Source organism: Pogona vitticeps, chromosome 2, assembly GCF_051106095.1.
Source record: "Pogona vitticeps strain Pit_001003342236 chromosome 2, PviZW2.1, whole genome shotgun sequence".
In the NCBI taxonomy this organism is placed as follows: Eukaryota; Metazoa; Chordata; class Lepidosauria; order Squamata; family Agamidae; genus Pogona; species Pogona vitticeps.
This window is the reverse complement of record NC_135784.1, coordinates 183977060-184000338: the sequence shown is the minus strand read 5'-3', so window position 1 is coordinate 184000338 and position 23279 is coordinate 183977060. Positions and strand designations below refer to the sequence as shown.

Sequence of the window (23279 nt, the reverse complement as noted above, 5' to 3'; positions counted from 1 at the left end):
TTTCCCCAACCACCAGCACTCCACGCTAGCAGAACAGAAACAAGTTTCTACTTGCTCCTAACAAATCAAAACAAACGCAATAGTTAGGGAACCTTACTAAGTATGTACCTTCAAACTGGTACAGGGCCACGCAGGTACCAACAGGTGAAGCCAAATCCTCCTCAAAGTCTTCATCAAACTCGGTGTAGATGGGCTGGTTGAGAGTGTCCTGGCTCTCGTCAGACTGGGTCGTGTCAGGGCTGTAATAAGGATAAATGACCAGTTGTGGAATGGAACAAGACCGATTCTACCTTCAGCACTGAAACTGAAGTTCGCATAAGAAAGTCAAGACTGCTGGGGCTCCATGCAGGACTTTCAGTGAGAAACATTTCTCCAGGCCAAAACATTCTTCTGCTCAGAGCTGAGAGCATTAACAACAGCTGTCATCTCTTCCCTAACTCCTTATGCACCAAAAGAATAAACACATTACAAAAGACAGCAGCCAAAGAAGCAAGCCAAACCATGCACCTGCTTGCCAGTTTGGCCACTGAAAAAAAATCACTTCACCTGGGAAGATCAAATATTTGCAAGCAATACAACAGAATGTGAACATACACTACTGCCTACTGCAAATAGGTCACTGTTCTTATATATATACTGTCTGTTGCAATGTGTGACAGATTCATTACCACCCACAATCCCAGTTGCTGGGAGTTGCAGTCTAATGATGTTTGGAAAGTTTGGTTGAAATGCCCTAATAATCTGCAACTAGAGTAGATTTGAAGCAATGAAGTTTACAGAGGAAATTGACTCATCAAATCCTCATTGGTTTAATGGGCATACTCTAGTTGTGACTTCCTACTGGATTTCAGTCATTGTGTACCTCTGATCTAGAAGGAACAGTGATCTTTTTGTATTCAGTAGCACTTCAGTGTAAGAATAGCACTGGGCAATGAGGCTTGGATCTGGAAGAGGCTCCAAGAGAATGTCCTGGATGGTTTCCCCAAGGCAAGGCCTGGGGCAACATCATCCTGCTATGTACTGTAGGTGGGCAGTGCTTCAGAACTATGTAAACAAACACATAGGCACTTTCTACTGAGTCCCTCTCCCAACCTTAACATTCAAGATTTAGGTCTACTTGCCCTCCTGAAGTAACTGTTTAGGGAAAAAAACCTATCACGGGGATGAAAATCTACAACCTGAACATGTTGTAGCAAAATGTTTTTTAAAAAGTCTTACAACATGTGTCTATCTGGCCTCCAAGGCAACTTTCATCTCTTTTTCTCCAGCTAGATGAATGACTGGACCCATGCAACTCATGCTACTTCCAGCCAAGGAAAGGGTATGTCATCAGCACAGAGACTCATCCAAGGGTGATCATGGAACAGTCATAGCTAGTCCAGCTTCTGTATTCCACACAACTCTCACCTGTCCTTTTCATGAGAACAGTTGTTATTGTTCACAGCGCTGGCATGGTCCAAGTGACGGGTGTAACGGGTGACCGTATCAGGACGATTACTCAGCATCCTGTTCTCTGCATCTGCCAACCAAGCCTAGATCGAGCCCAAAACACGGATGTGAGCTGAAGGCACAGTATCCATCTAACAAGTTATTTATCAAGGCTGCCTGCTCTGGTTGTCCAATTTGTCCTGCAGCTGATAATCTTGCTGCATAATGAATGGAAAAGAAAATGGTTCCGACTTTCCCTATGATTAATCACTCCCCTGATCTAACCACGTGGCAGCCACGACCACCTGAATGTTTCAGGGAGGGAAAGGTTACAATTTCGTTGGCATTCCTCCAAGCCTAAGATGTGATGAAACGTTAAAGCACCTCTCATTCTGACTTGGAGCGTCCTGAGTGACTCTGTGCTAAGTATGAACAGTGCAAGCACTTGGGACAATGAGTGAGCGCATGGAATGGGAAATGTGCAGCCCTCCTTAGTGCTCGTTCGCATTTGAACGTTGTTGGGATTGCTACGCTCTTCACCTTACAGGTGACTACAGCCGAAGGGAGTGGCAGTCTGACAACACAGGAAAGACCACATGTTCCTTAATCCTGGCTTAAATGCAGCACTCTATTCAAAATCTAATTTCAAGTGCAAATTTACTAGGTCAGTCCTGTTCCAGAGGTAACTGAAAGAAATTAGCGTCAGGAAAATATTTAATAAGGGACAGAAGTATTTGCTACCTTAGCACAAACTTGCTGGCCAAACTGATGTACAGAAACAAAATTATACCTACCTTAGAACTTTGAGGGAACAGAACATAAAATAAAACTGGCATGATACTGTGTATCTGTATGCATATGCATGCATATTACAACCTGGAGTTAATAAGATAATCTTATCAATAAAGGAATAATAATGTTGTTTTAGAAGGTAATGGGATGAACTTTATCGTCATCATTCTCGTGGTAACGAGGAACCACGAGTTGTCCTTACCTTTTGGCCTTAATGTAGAGAATGGCAGGAAATATGTGTCTTTTCTGTTTCTCCACACTTAAACAAAGGTCCTGAATGGCACCCTGTATTGGTGCTTTTGACACTGAACCCCATGTCATTTTATTCAGGAAGCAGTGCTTTAGGAATCATGAAATCCAAAGTTCAAAATCTACAGGTAGGTTAATAGGATCAACTGTAAATGGACAAAATGTACAAGTCTTCAAATTCTATAGAACTCTTTATGAAGCTTTGTTGTTATGTGCTGTCAAATTGCATCTGATTTATGGTGATGTTAACTGGGTTTTCAAAGTGTGCAAGATATTTAAGGAGTAGTTTTACCTATACCACCACACCCAGTAAGTTTCCACTGCTGAACGGGAATTCGAACTCAAGTTTTTTGAGTCTTAGTCTGTCACTCTATTCACTATACTGCACTGGCAGCTTTCTTTATCAAGCTACATGCTAAAAAACCAGAAAAGGCATGAAAAGACCAAGTGCTTTGCACCATGGGGAACTGCAAACAAATTCCCAGGTTGGAAAATGGGCCTTGATGAATCAGAGAGTATCACATGGTTTCTGGCGAGGCACACGGGAGAACAGGACAACATCAAAATCCCCCTTCTCTTGAAAAACAAAGATACCAGGAAAGAGCATCTGAATTAGCCACAGATGAAACACACAGGCACCTTTTGTAGGTGTTCATATTACAATGTCTGGATGTTGATTTACTCTCATGGATCAAGGTAGCCTCACCCTTTTGCTATTGTTTGGCAACAACAAGGATGCATGAAAGGGAACTGCCTACACTTCCTGTAGCGACTAGAGAGTAAGATGACATGGATTTTGTCACGGAAGCAGCATCATTCAGGGCCCCAAGCTGCTCTGAGCAGCACAAAACTCCCTGTTTAGCAGTTAAAAACAGAGCAGGCCTTCCTGCTACCTACATACTCATCAGCAGCGTTTAGCTGATCAGTAATTATAATTTTAGATAGCGGTACCATTCCACGCTCTGATAGTGAGCATGTACCCAGTGCACTGAAGGTGAAGAAAAAGTGCAGTGTAATTCTGTGTAGATAGTGTAACTGCTAATCATCGGAATTATGAGATGGTCTCATAGAGAGACAACCTTGATGGGGGAGGCAGCCTTGTGTCAGCAGCCACACCACGGATATGGCCAGGATGCCGGGTTAACAGCAAAGGGAGACACACCTGAAAATTGCAAGGGGGTTGGTCTGTGCATCCCTCCCATCCCCAGCTCTTACTTCACATTTCTGGATTTCTAGACGCAGCCTTTCAATGTTGCCCAATGTCTCTGAGATTTTTGGCTCAAGACTAGCGGGGTCTCCCATCTGAGGCGTCTTCTGATAAACATCTTTCATCTTATTTAAGGCATCCCTGGAAGAAGAAAGGCAAGCAAGAGCTGGTTACTGGGACAAGGCTTTGGGAATTGCTGGGGTATCAGGAAAGTTGATGTCTGCAACCTAGGGCATTCGAAGGGGAGGGGGGCACATATTAATACCCTCAAACCCACAATAAATAATGCTGGTTGCCTGGCTAGGTTTCCTGTCCCAAGAGCAGGTCAGCGTAAGCCTTTTGTTCCCCCAAATGCAAATTGCTTAGGGAAGAGTCCTGCAGCACTTGAAACATCAAAACACTCATTACAGCATTAGGATCTGTGCTACAATACACAGCATCATGTGTAATCCTAAATGAAATCCACTAGGATAAAAAGAAATAAAATGCAGACAAACCCTTCCAACCAGCTTCCAAGGGGGGCACTGACAAGATACCCCATTTCAATTTCTTACCTCTGGTCTATCTCTTTCTGTAACTCCCGATTCCTCTCTTCAATTTTCTGCTGGAGTTTTTTCCTCCTCTGTTCAGGAGGCAAGTGGCTGAAGTCTTCTGTGATCACAGTCTGGCAGGAAGAAAAGATAACGTATCTGAATTTCCTCTGTGTTCCTCATGGAGACTTCTCTGCTTTGCCCTACTGATGATCCTAAGTGCAGCTCCGGCAGGCTACTACCTATCACCCTAATCTGGCCACCAAGAAAAAGTGAATCAAGGCATGCCACTTTCCATAGTCTAAGGCTACAGATTAATGATGCCCAGTAGCAGGCAGTGATATTCTCAAGCCGTGCAACTGATATGGTGAAGAGATCTTGTGTGCCAACCCAATTCTGAGTATGTACCTGGATATAAATAAACAAATAATAGTTAAATAGTTGAATAAGGACTCCAAACATTATTGCAGCAGTCCTTATAATCTGGACAAGGAATGAACTTGTAGCATTTCTTTATGTGAAAAGCAGCTGGAGGATCCTGATTGGAAAAGTGGCCCACTAGGAAAGAATTAACCGTGCCTCCACCACCACCCCCGTATGATCTTTAAGCTCTTGCATTCCGTAGCTGCTTTGGCTAAAAGACAATCCTCATGTGACAGAGGATCATGTAGTTCGACCCTAGGTGCTAGATTTTAACTGGAGACTCCCAAGCACAGAACACTAAGGGGAGACACTTCACCGGCACACTTTTGCACGTCAGCAGTGTCAGACTCAGAACAGCAGGGCAGGGCTAAGAGGCTGTGCCCATCCGTCCTTACACTGGTCAGCAAAGACACCTTGTACCTAACTAGAGAATCCTTTCAGTCATCGGTTATAACCCTGGCAATATCAGCAGGAGATAGCTCAGGTTTCAGGTCTGATAATCAAGTCGCTCCTGGCCTAAAGGCAGTCAGTGATCTGCGCAACACTAAGTTGTGGGTTGATCAGCAAAAAGGTTTTGCAGATCAATCCAATGTGGAGCATCGTGTTTCATGTTCTTCTGCTTCCTTTGAAATACATGGGCTAGCTTTGTATTTCCTGTGAACAGAAGATAATGATATGTATGTAGAGCTCTGTAGTCTCCACGGCTGCCGTCTCCTTCTGTCCTTGGAATAAAATGGCATGGGAGCGCATGCTGCTAGTCCTGTTGCCTCCCCCACCTGGCACACAAGGGGAAGCTAGATGTGTGAGCCTGTGGTCTCTTGAGAGATGTGGTCAAGAGTGCTTTGGCCAGCCCTGAGTGGATTTCCATTGCAACTTCCAAGTGGGTTGTTATACTTGCGCTAGAGGGTCGTGGAGATCTATAGTTTCAAGCTCTGAAAAGTCCAGCTTCTTGCATGAAGGGCCTTTGTGCAAGTAGAAGGGGTTCACAGGATTCGGGCCATGATCCTTAGGGCTTCACTGTGGTTGGTAGTGCAAGAAACTCTAACCTTAAGTCATTTTGGCCATAACTAGGGCTGAGTGTGAAGGATAACTGTTTCACTACAGGATAGGTTTGGGCTCAGTGGGATGAATTATGATGTGCTGCTTACTACGTAAGGACCGTCTCTCACAGCACTTGCTTTGCTCCTTTTGTGGCACAAACATAGCTTCAACATGGCTGGTTTTCTTGCTTCAGGTAGGGAGTAGGGTTGGAAGGCTACCTTCTGATTCCTCACCGCCACAAAAAGTTTTATGAGTTCCCAAATAAAAGGCATCTTATTTGGGAGTGAAATGCACAGTTCCCAAAGAAATACTGTGACAAAGCCTTCTTCCAACAGCGATTCAGAAATGCTTTGGGTTTCCGGGAATAGTGGTACAAAACTTCTACAAGTTTAAAATGTACAGGTGTACAAAATCTGAAGTATGCAAAATCTAGACTAATTATTATTATGGTCTGTGCAGAAAAGGGTGGGAGCTGAAGGAGGTGGAGGTACAACTGCATAGTAGCAAGTTCACATCTGAGGCAGTTCTCTCCAGTCCTCCCCTGTGTGGTTATCCAAATGTCATTCTGAACTAATTTTGCAGTCTGAAATGTTCTGTATTCAAGTATATTGCCAAACATGACTGCTTTCAAAACAAACACGAGAGGGCTCTAACCTATGTTATTTTTAAAAAAAACTTATTGGCACCAAAACCACAACTGATTTGCTCCTTGGCAGGCAGGCAGGCAGGCAGGCGCTTTTGGGAACAGCAGATATATGACGCTGATTTAGCAAACAAAAATTATCCACTTACCCCCCGTTTGAGACTGCGGAAGGACGTGATGCGGGGTTTGACTGTCTTATTGATCTCGTTCAAACAGTAAGACAGGGGGTCACGGGTGAATTTGGGAGATGGAGGTCCATTGATGGAAGATGAAGAAGGGGAAGATGAGGGGCAATTTAAGGGGGACAGGGGAGGGGGCGGGAGCTAGCGACAGACAAGGGCCATGAACAAGAAATGAAAACACACACAAAAGAATGGGGAAAAAAAACACCGTAAGAAAATAAAAAGGTACACACACACACATACACAAACCCCAAAGAGGAAAATTACAGTACATTCCATCTATACTGTACACGTTTACAATGCAGAGCAATATTTGGCTACTTTGTTTGCTTGTAACCGTTTGCCCTAAGTAGCAGTGGCTAAATTCACTTCTTATACTGGCTACTACGGCTACTTCATGCACTTGAAAAGGCAATATGGTATACTCAATATAACAGGAATGCACTGTAATAAAAAAAAACCAAGACCACACAGGGGAAGAGGGCAGGAGGCAACAGCACAAAATGCAGAGCAACACCTCACTGGTAAGGCGCAGATACAAGACAGAAGAAAAGAGTCAAGCCAAGACACAGAATGGACTGTCCATGTGGGCACAAGCCTTCCCATATGGCCTAGAAGCCCCAGAGCCACCCACCTCTGAAATTCCTGGAACCACCATTTTGGAGGCTGAGGAGAAAGGATGGCCCTAAATGTCAGTGCCAAAGGAGGTGTGGGTTTGAAGGGAGAGGGGCTCAAGTCCGTGGTGAGACCGGAGCCGAGGCTTCAGAAGAACAGACTATCCTGCGGAGAGCAAGAGCCATCATTTCCTCACCCCTCTTGCTCTCTTACCTCTCCATTTGACACAGTCCACCCCTATTGGCCTTTCCCTTCAAAACGGTGCCCTAGAAAGTGTGACAACCCCAGACCTACTGGGATATGCCACAGTTTCACTAAGCTGCCACCAACCATTCCCTGTAAGGAGTCACACAGACCAGGGATGGATTTTTACCAAACAAAGGAATAAGGTTTATTTAACTAACACACAGGGAAAATAAAATGATCAAGTGAATAAGATACAGTAACGTGGCTTAGTCTCAATCATACATACACCAGTTTGGTTCACACAGAACACCTTTAAATAAAGCACAGACCCTGAACCTATCAGTTCTGGCTACCCATAAAGACACCTGAACCTATCAGGTAGGTACTGACTGACACACAGTAGTACCCTGTCTGACACACAGACTCCCACACCAGCTTCTTCTCCCAGCTTCTCCTCTTCTCCTCTCACTTCTCCACACAAGTTCCACATTTATATACAGTACAGCCCCTCCTCCTGATGTCCCGCCTTCCACTCCCCATAGGATGGAACTTTCCCTCCAAACCCATGACAGACAGGTAACATCAGTGCTGTATGTAACACCTCCCCTCTTTATAAGTTGTTTTGTACGGGGAAAGCTAAAGTGCTTTTCTCCAAAAAACAACCTGGATCCAAAACATACAAAAACAATTATTCAATAACATACAATACCACACTTCCTCTAGGATAAACATATCAATTAGGCATTTAAACATTTACCATTTCCAATACATCAAGTTACCTTTATTCATACAAACCAAGCATGTCAAATAAACAAGTACATTTAACCTTTGGTCACCAAAATATATACATAGTCCATGTTTCTTTCGCCGTCTTCATTCTTCGGGTCTTCTTGACAAGGCGTCAGCAACACAGTTCACTGACCCTCTGACCACCTTCACTTCAAAGTCATAGTCTTGCAGGTTTAAAGCCCACCTCATAAGTTTGCTATTGTGGGTTTTCATTGTCTTTAACCATTGCAGTGGTGAATGGTCAGTGCACAGAATAAAATGTCTTCCCCAGATGTAAGGCTTGGCCTTCTGGATCGCGTAGACTATGGCCAGGCACTCCTTTTCCACGGTTGCCAAATGTCTCTCACCTTTCTGGAGTTTCCTACTCAGGTAGGACACTGGATGCTGGTCACCATTCTCATCCTCCTGGCAAAGAACTGCTCCTACCCCGCTGTTAGACGCATCGGTGTAGATGATGAACTCCTGGTCGAAGTCTGGAGCACGCAGCACTGGATAGTTGATGAGGGCCTCCTTCAACCTCTGGAACGCCTCCTCACAGTCGCTGGTCCACGGGATGCGGTCATCAGCCTTCTTCCTCGTCAGATCGGTCAGCGGAGTCGCTATCTCGCTAAACCTCGGGATGAACTTTCTGTAGTAGCCCACCAACCCAAGAAATGATTTGACTTTTTTCTTGGTGTTGGGTCTGGGCCAATCACGAACGGCTTCTATCTTGGCCTCTAGGGGTTTGATCACTCCTCCCCCTACCATGTGACCCAAGTATTTTATTTCTGGGCTACCCAGCTGCAGTTTGTTCTCTTTGCAGGGCCTAGGCCAAAGCACTCCCTCCCCTGGGTTAAAGTGCCTCTCCCTGGCTTCCTGGTCATCCCAAGCTTTCTTTCTGACCTTTTGAGCTTGCAGGGTCTCTGCTGCTAGCTCTAGGTTTCTCTTTAGGTCATTCCTTAAAGAGTCTATAAATGTCACAACATCTTGTGGGTCATCCTGGGTGATCTGCTCCCAATTTTGTTTGATTAAATCAAGTGGCCCTTTCACCCTTCTCCCAAACAAAAGTTCAAACGGACTGAACCCGGTACTGGCTTGTGGCACTGATCGATAAGCAAACAAAAGGGATTGCAGCTTCTGGTCCCAATTGTTTGGATTCTCTGCCAAGTAAGCCCTTATCATGCGCATCAGAGTCCCATTGAACTTCTCCGTTAACCCATTACTTTCGGGGTGATAGGCAGTGGTTTCCTTGTGTTTAATTCCACAGATTTGCCATAACCGTTTCATGAGCTTCGAGGCAAACGATGCGCCCAAATCTGTGATTATCTCTGAGGCAAATCCCATCCTGGACATATACCCCACCAAGGCATCTGCCACTGTGTTAGTTTCAATGTTAGTCAAGGGTATGGCTTCAGGGTACCTCGTGGCATGGTCCACAATGGTGAGAATGAACCTGTTCCCCCTCTTTGTGGCCTTGGGCAAAGGTCCCACAATATCCACCCCTATACATTTGAACGGAGTGTCAATCACAGGCAAAGGGCACAACTTTGCTTTGGTCCTGTCACGGTTATTCCCCTGCCTCTGACACACATCACATTGTTTACAGAACTCCTTGATCTGTTTCCCTATTTCAGGCCAGTAAAAATTCTGTGTGATTCTCTGCTGTGTTTTGTTCACCCCTAAGTGTGCAGCAAACATGTCAGAGTGCCCCCTTTGTAAGATCATGGGGCGATACTTTTCAGGTACCACTAGCTGACTTCTGATCCCATCTCCCCCTTTTGAGATATTCCTCAGGGTCTCTCTATATAAAATTCCCTTTTTCTCTCGAAATCTCACTGGGGTTTCAGGTGTTAGCTGGGCGTCTGTCACCTGTTCAAAACACTTTTGGAGAGTGGCGTCTGCCTTTTGCTCTTGGCCAAATTTGCTGTTTGTGGTTAAGGTTTCCACCACAGCCTCGGAACTCCCCTCTGCTTCCGTCTCGGGCTCATCAGTACCCCCCTGAACTGTCCCCGTGGTAGCTTGTGAGCGTGTAATCACTAGCACCCGTTTCACATGTTCAGCCAGGTCATTTCCCACAAGCACGGCTGCTGGCAGAGTCGATGAAATCGCTAGCCGCCATACTCCCCTCCAGCCTTGAAAGTTCACAGGTACCTCAGCTACTGGCAGCGAGATCACCTGTCCCTCAATCCCTGCCACCTTTAGGCTCTCATTCGGGATTATATACTCCCTAGGAATAATATCTGGATGGCACAGGGTCACCTGGGAACAAGTATCCCTTAGCCCCCTATACTGATGGTCAAGTATTCCTACGTCCACCCCTGCGGTTTCAAACAACTGCGAATCTGTTCTCACTAGTAAGCAGCGCTTGACCTCCACAAGAGGACCATTTTCCTCAGCCTGATCAGCAGATGTAACTGTTCCAGATTGAGTAGCCATGGCAACAGGCTCCCTCAGTGACAAGGAGCTTTGCTCTTTCTGGACACAGAACACAGCTTTTGGCTTGGTTCCACTCAAATCATGAGGCACATTTCCTTTTAGCTGCTTTAATTTCTCACACTCTGAGATTAGATGGCCCTTTCCTTGACAGAAATAACATTTTCTGCTGTACTTGGAGTCTTTCTCATCTGGTTTTGGTTTTCCCTCCAAAATCTGAGGTCTTGGTTTCATGTCTGAGGGCTTCCCTTCACCATGGGTCCCTCCCCCTTGCTGGTTTCTCCCTGGTCCCTGAGAGTACTTGCTGTAGGTTTCTTTAGGTTTGCTCATAGATTTCCCCTCACCTAAGGGCTTTCTTATTTGGGAAATAAAATCTGCGATCTCGGCCGCTTCTGCCACAGATTTCAGTTTCCTTTCCCTCACCTGGAACTTCAGTTCCCCATGCAGGACTGAATAAAACTGTTCCAGCGCTATCAGGTCTTTAAGCTGCTGGAAGGTCTCTGTCCCCTCCTGAGATAGCCATTTCTCTAGCAGCCTCACCAGTTGGGCCCCCACTTGGGTAAAAGTCTGCTCTGGTTTCTTGGTGAGTGACCTGAATCTCTGCCTCAGCTGTTCCGCATTTATCCCATGTCTGGCAAACACCAGTTTTTTAAACTCAGCGAAATCTTTTAGCAGTTCCTCTGGCATCTCTGCATAGACTTCTGCCAGGCTGCCACTGATTAAAGATCGCATAATGGTCATCTTCTCAGTTTCCCTTACTGAGAAGTCCACAAACGCTCTTTCCACTAGGGAAAAGAACACCTCAGGGCAATCTCCCTTGTGGTATACAGGGAATTTCTTCAGGTCAGTTTTAGACAATTGGCCCACCTCAGAATCCCTATTGTTATTATTATTCTGATTCATCATTTCCAATTTTCTTAACTCAAACGCCATCCTTTCTTTTTCCAGAGCAATTTTCTCTCTCTCCCTCTCCATTTCCATTCTCTCTCTCTCTAACGCCATCCTTTCTCTCTCTAATCTTTCCTCCATTTCCCTCACCCTCAGTTCATGCTGTTGGGCTAGGAGCATTTTCCTGAGTTCTGGGTTCTGCTCTCCCATGCTCTCATCCTGCACTGAGCCAAATTCTTCCTCAGAACCTTGGTCCACCTGTGGGTCTTTCACTTCACCCATTTCTGCCATTTGGCTTCGAGTCAAGGGCATAATCCCCCCCCCCCCAGAACAGGCTGCTTTCAAAAGTCAAGCCTCAAAATAAAGCGACCACTTTTTTCCTTTGCCTCAGGAACAGCCTTCTATAGATTGCTGCTGTTCTTTCAGCACTAACTTGCAACTGTTGCCAGCCAGAGTCCACTCCCCTCTGCTAGGCCTCTCAGCAGACAGGCTAGATCACTGCTACTTCACTCAGCTTTGCCTCAGCCTTTTCCCGCCAAAACAGGTTGCCTCAGAGCTCCCTAATCTAGTCCCCAATCTGAGGTTACACGTTCTTCCACTAGCCTACCTCCCCGTGAGGTAAGCCTAGAAGATTACCTACGTGCTCTCAGATTGTCCCTGACTAGACCCCCCTTGCTCTGGGCACACTTGCCAAGGCTTTGCTGGACCACTGGACAACTGGACCAGTCGTATCCCACACGCTGGACACCAATCAATGTGACAACCCCAGACCTACTGGGATATGCCACAGTTTCACTAAGCTGCCACCAACCATTCCCTGTAAGGAGTCACACAGACCAGGGATGGATTTTTACCAAACAAAGGAATAAGGTTTATTTAACTAACACACAGGGAAAATAAAATGATCAAGTGAATAAGATACAGTAACGTGGCTTAGTCTCAATCATACATACACCAGTTTGGTTCACACAGAACACCTTTAAATAAAGCACAGACCCTGAACCTATCAGTTCTGGCTACCCATAAAGACACCTGAACCTATCAGGTAGGTACTGACTGACACACAGTAGTACCCTGTCTGACACACAGACTCCCACACCAGCTTCTTCTCCCAGCTTCTCCTCTTCTCCTCTCACTTCTCCACACAAGTTCCACATATATATACAGTACAGCCCCTCCTCCTGATGTCCCGCCTTCCACTCCCCATAGGATGGAACTTTCCCTCCAAACCCATGACAGACAGGTAACATCAGTGCTGTATGTAACAGATTGGAAATCATTTATGTTTTTAAAAAAGCGATTCCTTATGTCAATTAATTACCATTTGCAGAAACCATTTACAACTACTGATGATTTTAATAATTAAATACAGTACAGTGAAAGTTACTCTTTAATAACCATGAACATTTCTCATCATCTGTTAGTGTTTCTGAAAAGTGTTCAGAAACAGGGGGAGCCATGTCCTTCTTATGGCAGCGCCAGTGGCTCCCGGTCTGTTTCTGGGCACAACTCAGAAGGGGCTGCTTATGACCTACAAAGACCTCCACAACTGGCAATCTGGCTTTTTTGGGGGAGGCCTTTCTTTCAGGCGCTGGAACGTTTTTAGGCATGGTTGGTGGGATGAGATGTTTGGTGGCTGCTGTCAGGCTCCGGGATTCCCACCAAGAAAGTTTTCCTCCCCTAGCCAGCAAAAGCATTCTTCTTCAAACAGTTCTGAATAAGTACAGGTCAGAATCTGACAGGTTAGTCATACCAGTATAAGTGCAATGGAATAAATGACAGTGGCGAACTCCATGTAGCCACTTTATTATGCACCAGATCCCAAGACTGATACATGACAAGAGATATAGAAGAAAAAAACATGTTAGCCAGCTGCAGCTTACTACTGCAATTTGCACCATTACACTTAAGCCAGTGTAATTAACCAATACGAATTTGGTACTTAGTGCAATGTTTTTCTTCATTAATTAAGGCATTCTAATTGCATAGACCAGTCTTTTTGTAAATTCATAGATTTCAGAAAGGGAGTGTTAATTAAGGAAGGAGCAGTCTAACTACCAATAGGAAGGAGAATCAGAGCTTGGAAAAGTTACTTTTTTGGAGCACAGCTCCCAGAATACAACCGTGGGGCATCTAGCAAAGCAGAGGAGAGCAAAGCAAAGGCAAAAGTGAAAAACAACACTTTCCCTAGCTCTGCTGGTGGCTCGGCACAGCTTATGAGCAGCCCATAAATATAAGCAGCAAAAAACAAATAGAGGCCATCATATCTTTCAGTGTATTTCACCTGCAGGAATGGACTTCAGCAACTTGTTTCTGAGAAAGACCTAGAAAATGGCTAGAGCTCTTATTTCTTTAAAACCTGCGCATATCCACAGACAAGCAAGAAGAAAAGCGCAGCAAGCTTACAAATATCCAAAGGCTGAGAAACAACGCAGCAGACATGGAAAAAAATATGCAGTATGAAAAAGTGATGAAAGCAAACGACAGGCCAGCAACAGAAGTCAGCCAAGGCAGCCAAGTCTGGCACTGTTATGATGTCTGCATAGTAGGATATATAAGGCCCATGGGATTGAGGGGCAAAAATACAGCCCAGAGCAAACATCAAAGGAGCTGGAGAGCAGGACAAAATTCAGGGGGGAAAAGCAGGTGCCTGGAACATTCAATATTTTGTGGCAGGTGACTGGGTGGAAGAAAAAGGAATACAGGGGAAGGGAGGATACCTTTGCTAAAATGGACCTTCCACTGTAATTTATCCTGTGCACAACTACAAAAGGGGTTGCTTGGGTAAACTAGTAGGAAAAGCAAGGACTCACTGAAGCAAATCTTGGACCTCTGCCATTGCCCATTCCACAATGTAAATAGAGAGGTCAAGTAGTGATTGCAGAAAAAAATAAAACCTGCCCTTGAGTGACAGCTACAGCTGAGGACTATATCTTAGATTAGCAGGTTTGGGAGGTGGGGCAGAAGATCCAGGGCTTCTATGGTGGCAGGGATCTGGATGAGGTGAAGGGCAGAAGTCTGTCCTGACCACTGGCTGCAGAGGGGAGTGACCTTTCTGCCATGGCCCTTTCATGGCGGACACAAATCCCAAAAGTTATTCTGATACAAACGTATGTTCTTGGGAAGCACGAGATCAGCCCGAAATGTTGCAGGAGAAAGCTTTGTCATGAGGACTAGTATAAGCAGCCAGAAAGGAGGGAGGAGGCAGCAAGAGACCAAATGAAAATGACAAAAGCTGTTCTCTGCTATCTTGCATATAGTACTGCTTTCTAGCTGGGCAAAGTGACTCAGTGATCTAGGGATGGACAGCTGTAGTGGGATTACGGCAAATCCATGCCATATTGCACTAAAACGTCTGCTGAAGATCCAGGGCTCCTAAGAGGTGCCAAGCCCTGGGGCAGCAATGAACACAACAGCTTACCCCACTGTACCCTTCTCACTCCTCTCCAACTGCAGCCAGAGCGAGCAAGAGAACTTAGTACGTAGCTCTGGGGATCCTGGAAACAGAAAGAGAAGGAAGAGAGAAGCTACCACCCCCCTCCTCCTTCAGGAAATAGCCAGCCCTTGATGAGAGCCCTCACCTTGTTCTTCCTGCTGAAGGGCCAGCGTTTTCCTTTATTCTTGCTCAGCAAACGGGGGTCAAGTCGACCATCCAAGGTGCCACGAGGTGTGCCCAGGCTAGTATCTGATGAGGTGCGGTTCATAGGCTGGCTGAAATCTTCAAAATCCATGTCTCCTGGCCTCTCAAAGCCAGACTTGTGTAGTTCAATGAGAACCTGTGAGTCCTAGTTGGGAGAAGGACAGCTTTCTGAACAATAAGCTCATGTAAAAAAAGAAGCCCTCATCCAAGGTGCAACCCAATCTAAATCAGAACTAACCTTAGAGCTGAGCAGTAAAACCCCGTATTAATCCGCAGTAGCATCCAGCCATGTTATAGTAGCAGCAGTCAAAGTACATGGGGTAGCCACTGAAAGTCTGGATTAAACAACCAACCCCAAATGTAAGAAGCCCAATACTTTTGAGCATAAATCACTCTTATGAAAAACAAGAGCGGAACCAAAGCAACAGGCACCAAGTCCCTCTCAATCCTCTCAGTACCTTTGTAGACTCTTATGAGGCTGGCAGGATTAATAATACAGTGGTGCCTCGCTTAACGAGCTCACCGTTTAATGACGAATTCGCATAGTGATGAGTTTTTTGCGATCGCTAATGTGATCGCACTGCGATGTTTTAGGTGGCAAAACATTGCATTGCGATGATCGGTAAGCGTTTCGCTTACCGATCTTTGCATTGCGATGTTTAGAAAACAGCTGATCAGTGGTTCCAAAATGGCCGCCCACAGCATTTTCGCGCCCTGCCCTCGCTTACCGAGGCGGCAAAAATGGCGGCCGGATGGGGAATCTTCACTTACCAGTGAGTTTTTCCCCCATAGGAACGCATTAAACGGAGTTTAATGCTTTCCTATGGGGTTTTACGTTCCGTGTAGCGATGTTTCCAGATAGCGACGTTAATCCTGGAACGGATTAACGTCGCTATGCAGGGCACCACTATATTTGAGCAACTGGGCTGCTTCCTGAGTCAGAAGCACAGTTCAGTTTTAATGTGGAATCCTGCAGAAGGATCCCATACAATGCCAGCACCACCAGAGAAAGGACCTTAGGTACAAGGGCTCAAAAATCCCACAGGGCACACATGATCCATCCCAATCGAATGGGACTGAAATCAATACAACACAAGGTAGCTTCACAGATCGGTATGGACTGTCTGTATGGTTTGCCCTACATCTAGCTTAGCTTTTGAAGATGAAAGCTAAGCCAGAAAGACACCTTCATTCTATTGTTTTACACCCGAGTTTTGAACATCAGGGCAGATATGTCCACTCACTCGTCACCCCCAAATGCCTACAATGTTAAGGAGCAACAGACAATTCTTATGGAGGAAATTTGAGGTCACCTTCATTTTGAGCTGTGGTTGTGATTAATGTGCAGGTTCTGACTCACAGTACCACTCTGACTTCTGGAAGCTAAGGGCAGGCTTCACTGCAAAATTTGGCAACTCCTTTGTCGGCCGGTTCAAAATAAAACCATACCACTAATGGAACCCCGCGAGCAGTCTGGATATATTGGGATTGAATCTGGGATCTTCCGAGTGGAAAATATGTCCTCTGTCACTGAACAGGGATTCGACTCTGGAAAGCAACCTACATGTTGGCAAGACTGAAGATTGCTAGGAAAGATGGGAAGGATAGTTGGGCACATCGAAAAGTACTGGGGAGAGAAAAGCTGGAAAAGGCCTTTTGAACGAGTCAGCAGACCATCTGACTTCCAGCTTCTAGACTACATGGGGAGCGGGGGAGGGCATTCTACAAATCATCTGACAGGCACCCACGTTCTTCTCATCAACCACGTCCGCTGCTGCCTTCATGCCCTCTAGGCACTTGCCGATGATAGGCATGACCTGCTGCTCCGTCTCTGAAAAGATGCTATAGCCTTCCTTGAGGCGCCGTGTCCGTCTTTCATCCATTTCCTGCAGTTTCTAAGGACAGAGGAAGGAAGCACAAGTGATACTGCAAGATCCTGCGGATGAGTCACTCCCTCCCTAGCTGAGATAACGTCGCTCGCTGACCAAATGAAGCCTGCCTGGTTATCAGTCCTTTCTGCCTTGCAGCCAACACGGCATGTAAGATTGGTTTCCAAATTTAAAAGGGCATGATAAGCACTACCATCCCATTATTATTGCTTTGGGGTTTGTTTGTTTTTTAAAATGAGCTAATCCTTGACTGAAGCTGGCTGGATAGCTCAGTGGTTTAGGTATCTCTCTGTTGACCCAGAGGTTGGGAGTTCAATGTTGCCTCCACTATGCCACCTGGGCTTAAAGTGAGCCTATGTAGCCTTGGGGCTACCCGTACAGTCCTGGAGTGGACCCAAGAAGGAGGGAAGGGTAAACTACTTCTGAGTATTCTCTACCTGGAAAACCCCGAAAAGGGTCCACATAAATTAGAATTGACTTGACAGCTTATCATCCTCATCATTATTAACTTTTGACAGAGGATTTGGTAGTTTAAGTTAAATCTATTACACTACTTCATCACAATGCACCAAATATTGCATTAACCAGATATGATCCCCTTCAGATTTTTTAGAAAGGAGTAGAAAGTCTAGGGTGGGTAAGGAGGAATGATCCAATAAATGCAACAGGAGGTAGGAAAACTCCTTGTAATTAAAACCTCTGAGTTTTTGAACTCCTCAAAAGAACCAAGCTTTTGACTTCTAAAAATCTCATACCTAAATCTATACAAAACCTAGAATCCCAGATTGTGGTTACTTTGGCTATATTGGAGGAAAACACATCTTGTATCATATTTAGGATTGTAATCAATATAGGAATAATTGTTATTTGCAGATTTTAAATTTGTGGAGGCAACTTTTCAGTCACAAGAGGATAAGGAGAACTTTAAAAAAATTCTTGGCTGTTTAATTTTTTAAATGCCTTAAAATCTTATTTTTAAGGTATTAAAGGGGGGGATTTATTTTTCTAAATAGTCGTACATGTTTGTTAGATTGCTACAGCAAGGTGGCCTGCATGTTAGGCACTCCACAGAACCTGTCCTCGGCTGTCCTCAGTCTCCAGCCACATATCTGTCACACAGTGGCAAAATCAGCCATGGCAAGGCGAGGACAGAGAGGTGTACAAGCAAGTGTGTGGTACATGCAGCTTGTGGCCTGCACCTTTCTGCATTACAGTACAGTATATCAAAAAGGCACTTAGACAGAAGATTTGAGTATATGCCAACATAGCCAGCTTTAAAGTAGACAACAGCATAGTGACTGAACGAGCAAAATAAACATACCCACATACATACCCCACCTTTATGGGGCTGGAAAATAATAGGAAAGACACTATCAGACGAAGTCTAGTAGAAGGATAAGAAGATTCCTCACAACCCTTCAGTCCTGCCCGCTCTGGCTTTTCACCCTAAGGCTAGAGCAAGGAAATTCCACTTGCAGTCCCCCAAATCTCTTTCTTTGCTGCTATGCCACCAGAATCTTGCCAAAGGTAAGCAGCCATCTTCATACCAAACCTGGTCCCTTTCCCAAACTGTGGGAAGCCTTCTTGTAGGATCAATGATTAACAGGACTGCAGTGGCCTAAGATGGAAGGTATCCACAAAGCCAGCTGTTCTGTGTGTCAACCTACCAGCCTGTTTTATCTCTGGAGGGAGACTGAGGGCCTCACTAACATCTGAAGGTACAGAAGCTACAGGTAAGAGATAATTTACTCTGCTCCTAGGAACCAGGACAAAAATGTACCTGGAACAGGCTCAATTTTGTTGAATTCTTCTGACAAAGTCCATGAGGCCTACACTCTGCTGGAAGTTTTCAGGTGACCAAGTTCAAATCTACTTTTTAAATACTTTTTTTGTAATCCTTAGGATTTAAAAATTCTTTTGTCTGTCCAATTTTAGAGCAACTTCTACTGCCCAGTTTATATGTTGATAATTCAAGAACACAGGGCTGCAACGTGCCAACATCAGAAGGTACAAAGTTGTAGGAATATTATTTATTCATTTAATTAATTTAGAATATTTTTACTCCACCTTTCTCCTTCAAAAGAATCCAAGGCAGCTTACATCATTAAAAGCCAATATTTTAAAACTAAAAAAGTAAGTATACAAATATTAAAAGAATCAGTCAAAGGCCACATGAAAAATGGTAAACAAAATCATTACCAAAAACAGATTCAAAGCAACCAGGCACAACACTTCATTGAAAAACCCTACTCAAGACACCCAATCACTAAGGGAAAATCTTTTTGAAGAGAAAGGTCTTCAGCTGCTTGTGGAAAGCCAGCAAAGATGGGGCCAGCCTGACCTCAAGTTAATGTCTGGGTGCAGCAACAGAGAAAACCCTCTCTCGTGTCCCTACCAAACACACCTATGATGACAGGACTGAGAGAAAAGCCCCCTCTGATTACCTTAACACCTGAGCAGGCTCATAATGAGAGACATGGTCCTTGAGATAGCTTGGAACCAAGCTATTTAGGGCTTTATAATTTAAAACCCACACTTTGAATTGAACTGTGTTACTGACTCAAAACTTTCGTTTTATTTTTACTGCTTGTCCCAGGCTGCTTTAATGGATCATTCAGTATAGAAAAGGGGCACAAAAATCAAAGCAAGCCTTCCCCCACAGAAATGCCCGAGACTTACATTGAAAATCTGTGGTATTTCCAGAAAGTAGAACTGGCTCTGATTGTGGTTGAATTTTTGCAGATACGAAGCATATTCATTTTTGCTTTCCTCGGCCATGTGACTACGCAGGTTGGCCTGTTGTTTGGCCTGGAAAAAATTGATACATTGTGTGTAATGACCATATTACTATGAACTCTAGAACTATAAAAAATTCAACATCTCTTATTCCATAGGAAGGAAGGGGGACAGAAGATGAAGTAGGACAATGCTCCTTCTCAAATGATATAACTGAATGAATTGATTACTGTTATACAGGGCCATAAAACAGAACAATACTAGGGGAAAGGCCAAAATACTGAAAAAAACAGGAAGAGCTGGCATCAAATTCTTGCTCCCCTGTAACATGTGAGTTGATGATACTCTTGTTCTGTTCTGACCAAGGCACAAACTTGTGTCTGGGATGTGCTACACCAGATGAGAACTTGAATGACTAACTGCTTCTCCATTCCAAAATTTACTTTCATCTAGAAAGGCAAACATCAAGGAGAATTTAGCACACCCTGCCAGACACAGTGTTGTTGTTTTTAAACAAAGGTTTCCTTTTCTTAAAAAACAACAACAAAGTTTCAAAATCATATGAGCCTAAAGCAGTAAAATCTTAGACCCTAGTTTACAAACTTAATGAGAACTGTGTCTTTGGAGAAGATGTGCCTTACAAGTTATGAAGATAAAACTGGCTAAGTTAATGGATACTATCCTGATGTTCAGTAGAAATATATGTGTACAATAATGAAACATTGTAATCACTACCAAATTATTTGTATGCTCTCTATGCTGAGAACCTCATGTTAGCTCATCAAGCACTATAAATAAGAATTCTCCAACACTTGTGTCAGAACTATATACTGTATCTACATTACAAAGTCAAGGGAGTTTGGCTAGGAGACAGAAGGTTAATGTACTTTAGGATACCTACCAGTGTTTTAGAGTATCTAGTAAGTTCAAGGCAAGATTAACCTCTGATCCCAGAATTTTCTGGTACAAGAGTCAGCCACTACTCCATAAAGCAGCTCCTATTCCTCTGGAGCCTCTGGGCACTATTCTTCTGGAGCCCCACCCCGGAGTTAGAGGCACACCTGCTACCTTGACAAGGTATTTCACTGCATAGGGTCTCTTCCAGCTCTACAATTCTATGATTCTATGAACAGACTTGTCCAAATCCACCTGTAGGTATTAAACTCAGCCCAGAACATTTGGGACCCTAAAGATTTATTTCAAAAATATATAAATATGTTGCCCTTTGCCCCAGTATTACTTTTTTTTAAATGGTCCTGTATAACTAACTGATATTCAACAAGAAACAGGAACAGTAGAATTGTGTTCTCATCAATTTAAGGACTTCTTGCTTCATGTGCACAAAAGCCTCAGGTCTCTTTTGCTGTGGAACAATATAACAAAACTTAGAGAAGTCACTAAGTTGGATGACAACTCCCAGCAGCGCCCAGTAGCATGTCAGTGGTCATACTGAGTAGGAATTTCTTGAAGCTACTTTCTAGGCTCTGCAAAGTATCAATTATAAAGGCTGGGAATATTTTGCCTCTCTGAGCCCAAAATGTATTTTATTCTTACACACAGTTCATTGTCCAAAGAGGTTGAAACAATCTACATGTAGTACCCAAGCCACCTCCTATTAGGGCAAGTTACTGAAACAGACCTGCTCAACTTCAGCAGTACATTTGGGCTCTACTCCTCTGGCTCAGGAGAGCACCACTTTTTCAGTAAGATCTTATTTATTTTATTTTATTTTATTTATATCCCGCCTATCTGGTTGGTTGATACCACTCTAGGCAGATCTTCTTTCTGTTGCAGTTTTTACTAGTGCCTGCACCAACATTACCACTTGCCTTTCTAGAGGAAACGTTGGCCAAGGGCTCCCTTCCTGCAGAAAGACCTCAGATTTGGAAAAAAGAACCTAGAGTTTAGAAACTCTGCACAAGAAAAATCATGGCGAGACTGAACAGGGTTTCATTGCTGGGCCTCAGGAGCAGTGAATGAGCACCTGGCTCATCACTTCCACTATGGGTACACATTTCGACCTGACCTCCCCACCGGGAAGGAAGCAGTGGCACCGTCCAGTCAAAGCTCTGACCTTCTCCACATCTGCCTTGGTAGCATTGATATCCTGGTCCAGTTTCTCGGCTGTCACCACAGCTTTTTCTGCCTCTCTGCAATCACGCTCAAACTTCCGCTTGCTCTGTGGAAAAGAGAGTGTGAGTGAGCAGCAACCCAGAAGAACATTAAGTGAGCCAAAGACACAAGTATGGGATAAGACACTAACAGACCGTGTCTTCTCTTATTGGCGTGCTGATGTGCTCACACTTCAGTGACTAATTTTTTGGGCGCATCATAAGTTTGATGATGACGAGAACAGGTGAGAATTCTCATGCTGCACATGAATACTCTGGTTTTGTTAATCATTTGGGGCTTTGCAAGGAGAGGCAGGCTTAAAATGTTTAGATTATCTGTGTTATTCTTTCTCAGGCACATTCAAAACAAAGTGCAACGCAATCAATAATATTAAACAAGAGGTTCTGCTTGCAGGTCTACAATCCTTCTCTCTGTCTCTGTCTCTCTTTCTCTTTCTTTCAGTCAGCACCCATTTGGCCTAAGGGCACTCTGGGTGGTTTACAACATAGAACAATAAAGAATAAAAAATCATAGAAACAACACTACTAAAATATATATAGTATAGGAATAATCAGACAATTAAAATACATTCTAGAATAGCATAGCTATGAAAAGAACAATACTATGTTTCAGCTATTCTTGTGGTTCTGTCCCTGCAATGCAGATGGTGGGGTAACCTTTTGTATTTACCCAGAAGGAGCTCCAGCAAGGTTAATAAACTGAGGTGTCTGGAAGGTCACTCTAAACATTGCCCATACGCTGGGGTTAAGCTTTTAATGCATGGCCAAAATCCTGAAGCAGGTTCTATCTCAGCTCAAACAAACAGAACAACCTTATGTACTAACAGACAGACAGGACCATTCCATTGTGGGAGAAAAGGTAAAAGCAACAGTGTACCATGTTGGAGGAGAAACTGCAGTGGAAGCACTAGATGACCAAACCCCAGTTTTTACATGTGCACACAGTGTAAAATTTGAGTACTCGTGCAGGCAGACATTCTTGTTTTATGGTAACCTGCTTTTGAGCAACGGTATCCTTTATTTCAAAAGTCCACATCAAATGTTTGGCAAGTTCCCCAGATATCTCAGAGGGGTAGCTATAATTTGTGTGATCTCCACCTCCCTGAACCCCAGGCAAATTTTAAAAAAATTCAAAATGTAGATGTGTATTTATTTACTACCCCACCTTTCTCCTTGTAAAGAGAACCAACGCAGCTTACAAATGATTTTAAAAACATAATTACAAATGTGAAAAATTACATTAAGAAACAATGAACATGTTCATTATTAAAAGACACTAAATAAAATCCCTCTAGAACAATTTAAAAAATGTATTAAAAATAAAAGGAGACACAAGTAGTTACAGATTCATTCCTGAGCAACAGGTTTTATATTGAAAGCCTGCCAGAAAAGAAAGGGCTTTGCCAGCTGACAACAGGGCTGCCGAGAAAGGACAGGACCAGCCTGGCCTCTTGTGAGAGAAAATTCTGCATCCTAAGAGCAATTGCCCCAAAACAC

The 23279-nt window shown here is 44.1% G+C and overlaps 1 protein-coding gene across 7 annotated transcripts in view; it reads right to left on the bottom strand.

The window, feature by feature from the left end:
* The window catches only part of TRIP10 (thyroid hormone receptor interactor 10), a 92180-nt gene that overhangs the window by 3250 nt on the left and 65651 nt on the right, over window positions 1-23279 (bottom strand). For 4 of the 7 annotated variants that reach the window (XM_072991555.2, XM_078386617.1, XM_078386616.1 and 1 more), the window contains exons 6-14: window positions 21725-21829; window positions 19594-19722; window positions 16774-16920; window positions 14967-15170; window positions 6463-6636; window positions 4231-4340; window positions 3685-3817; window positions 1408-1532; window positions 109-239 (exon numbers count right to left, since the gene is read on the bottom strand). In XM_072991555.2, the coding sequence (XP_072847656.1) occupies window positions 109-239; window positions 1408-1532; window positions 3685-3817; window positions 4231-4340; window positions 6463-6636; window positions 14967-15170; window positions 16774-16920; window positions 19594-19722; window positions 21725-21829 (1258 nt within the window). The remainder of the gene's footprint in view (window positions 1-108; window positions 240-1407; window positions 1533-3684; window positions 3818-4230; window positions 4341-6462; window positions 6637-14966; window positions 15171-16773; window positions 16921-19593; window positions 19723-21724; window positions 21830-23279) is intronic. The other 3 variants (XM_078386619.1, XM_078386620.1, XM_078386618.1) reach the window with 1 other exon arrangement.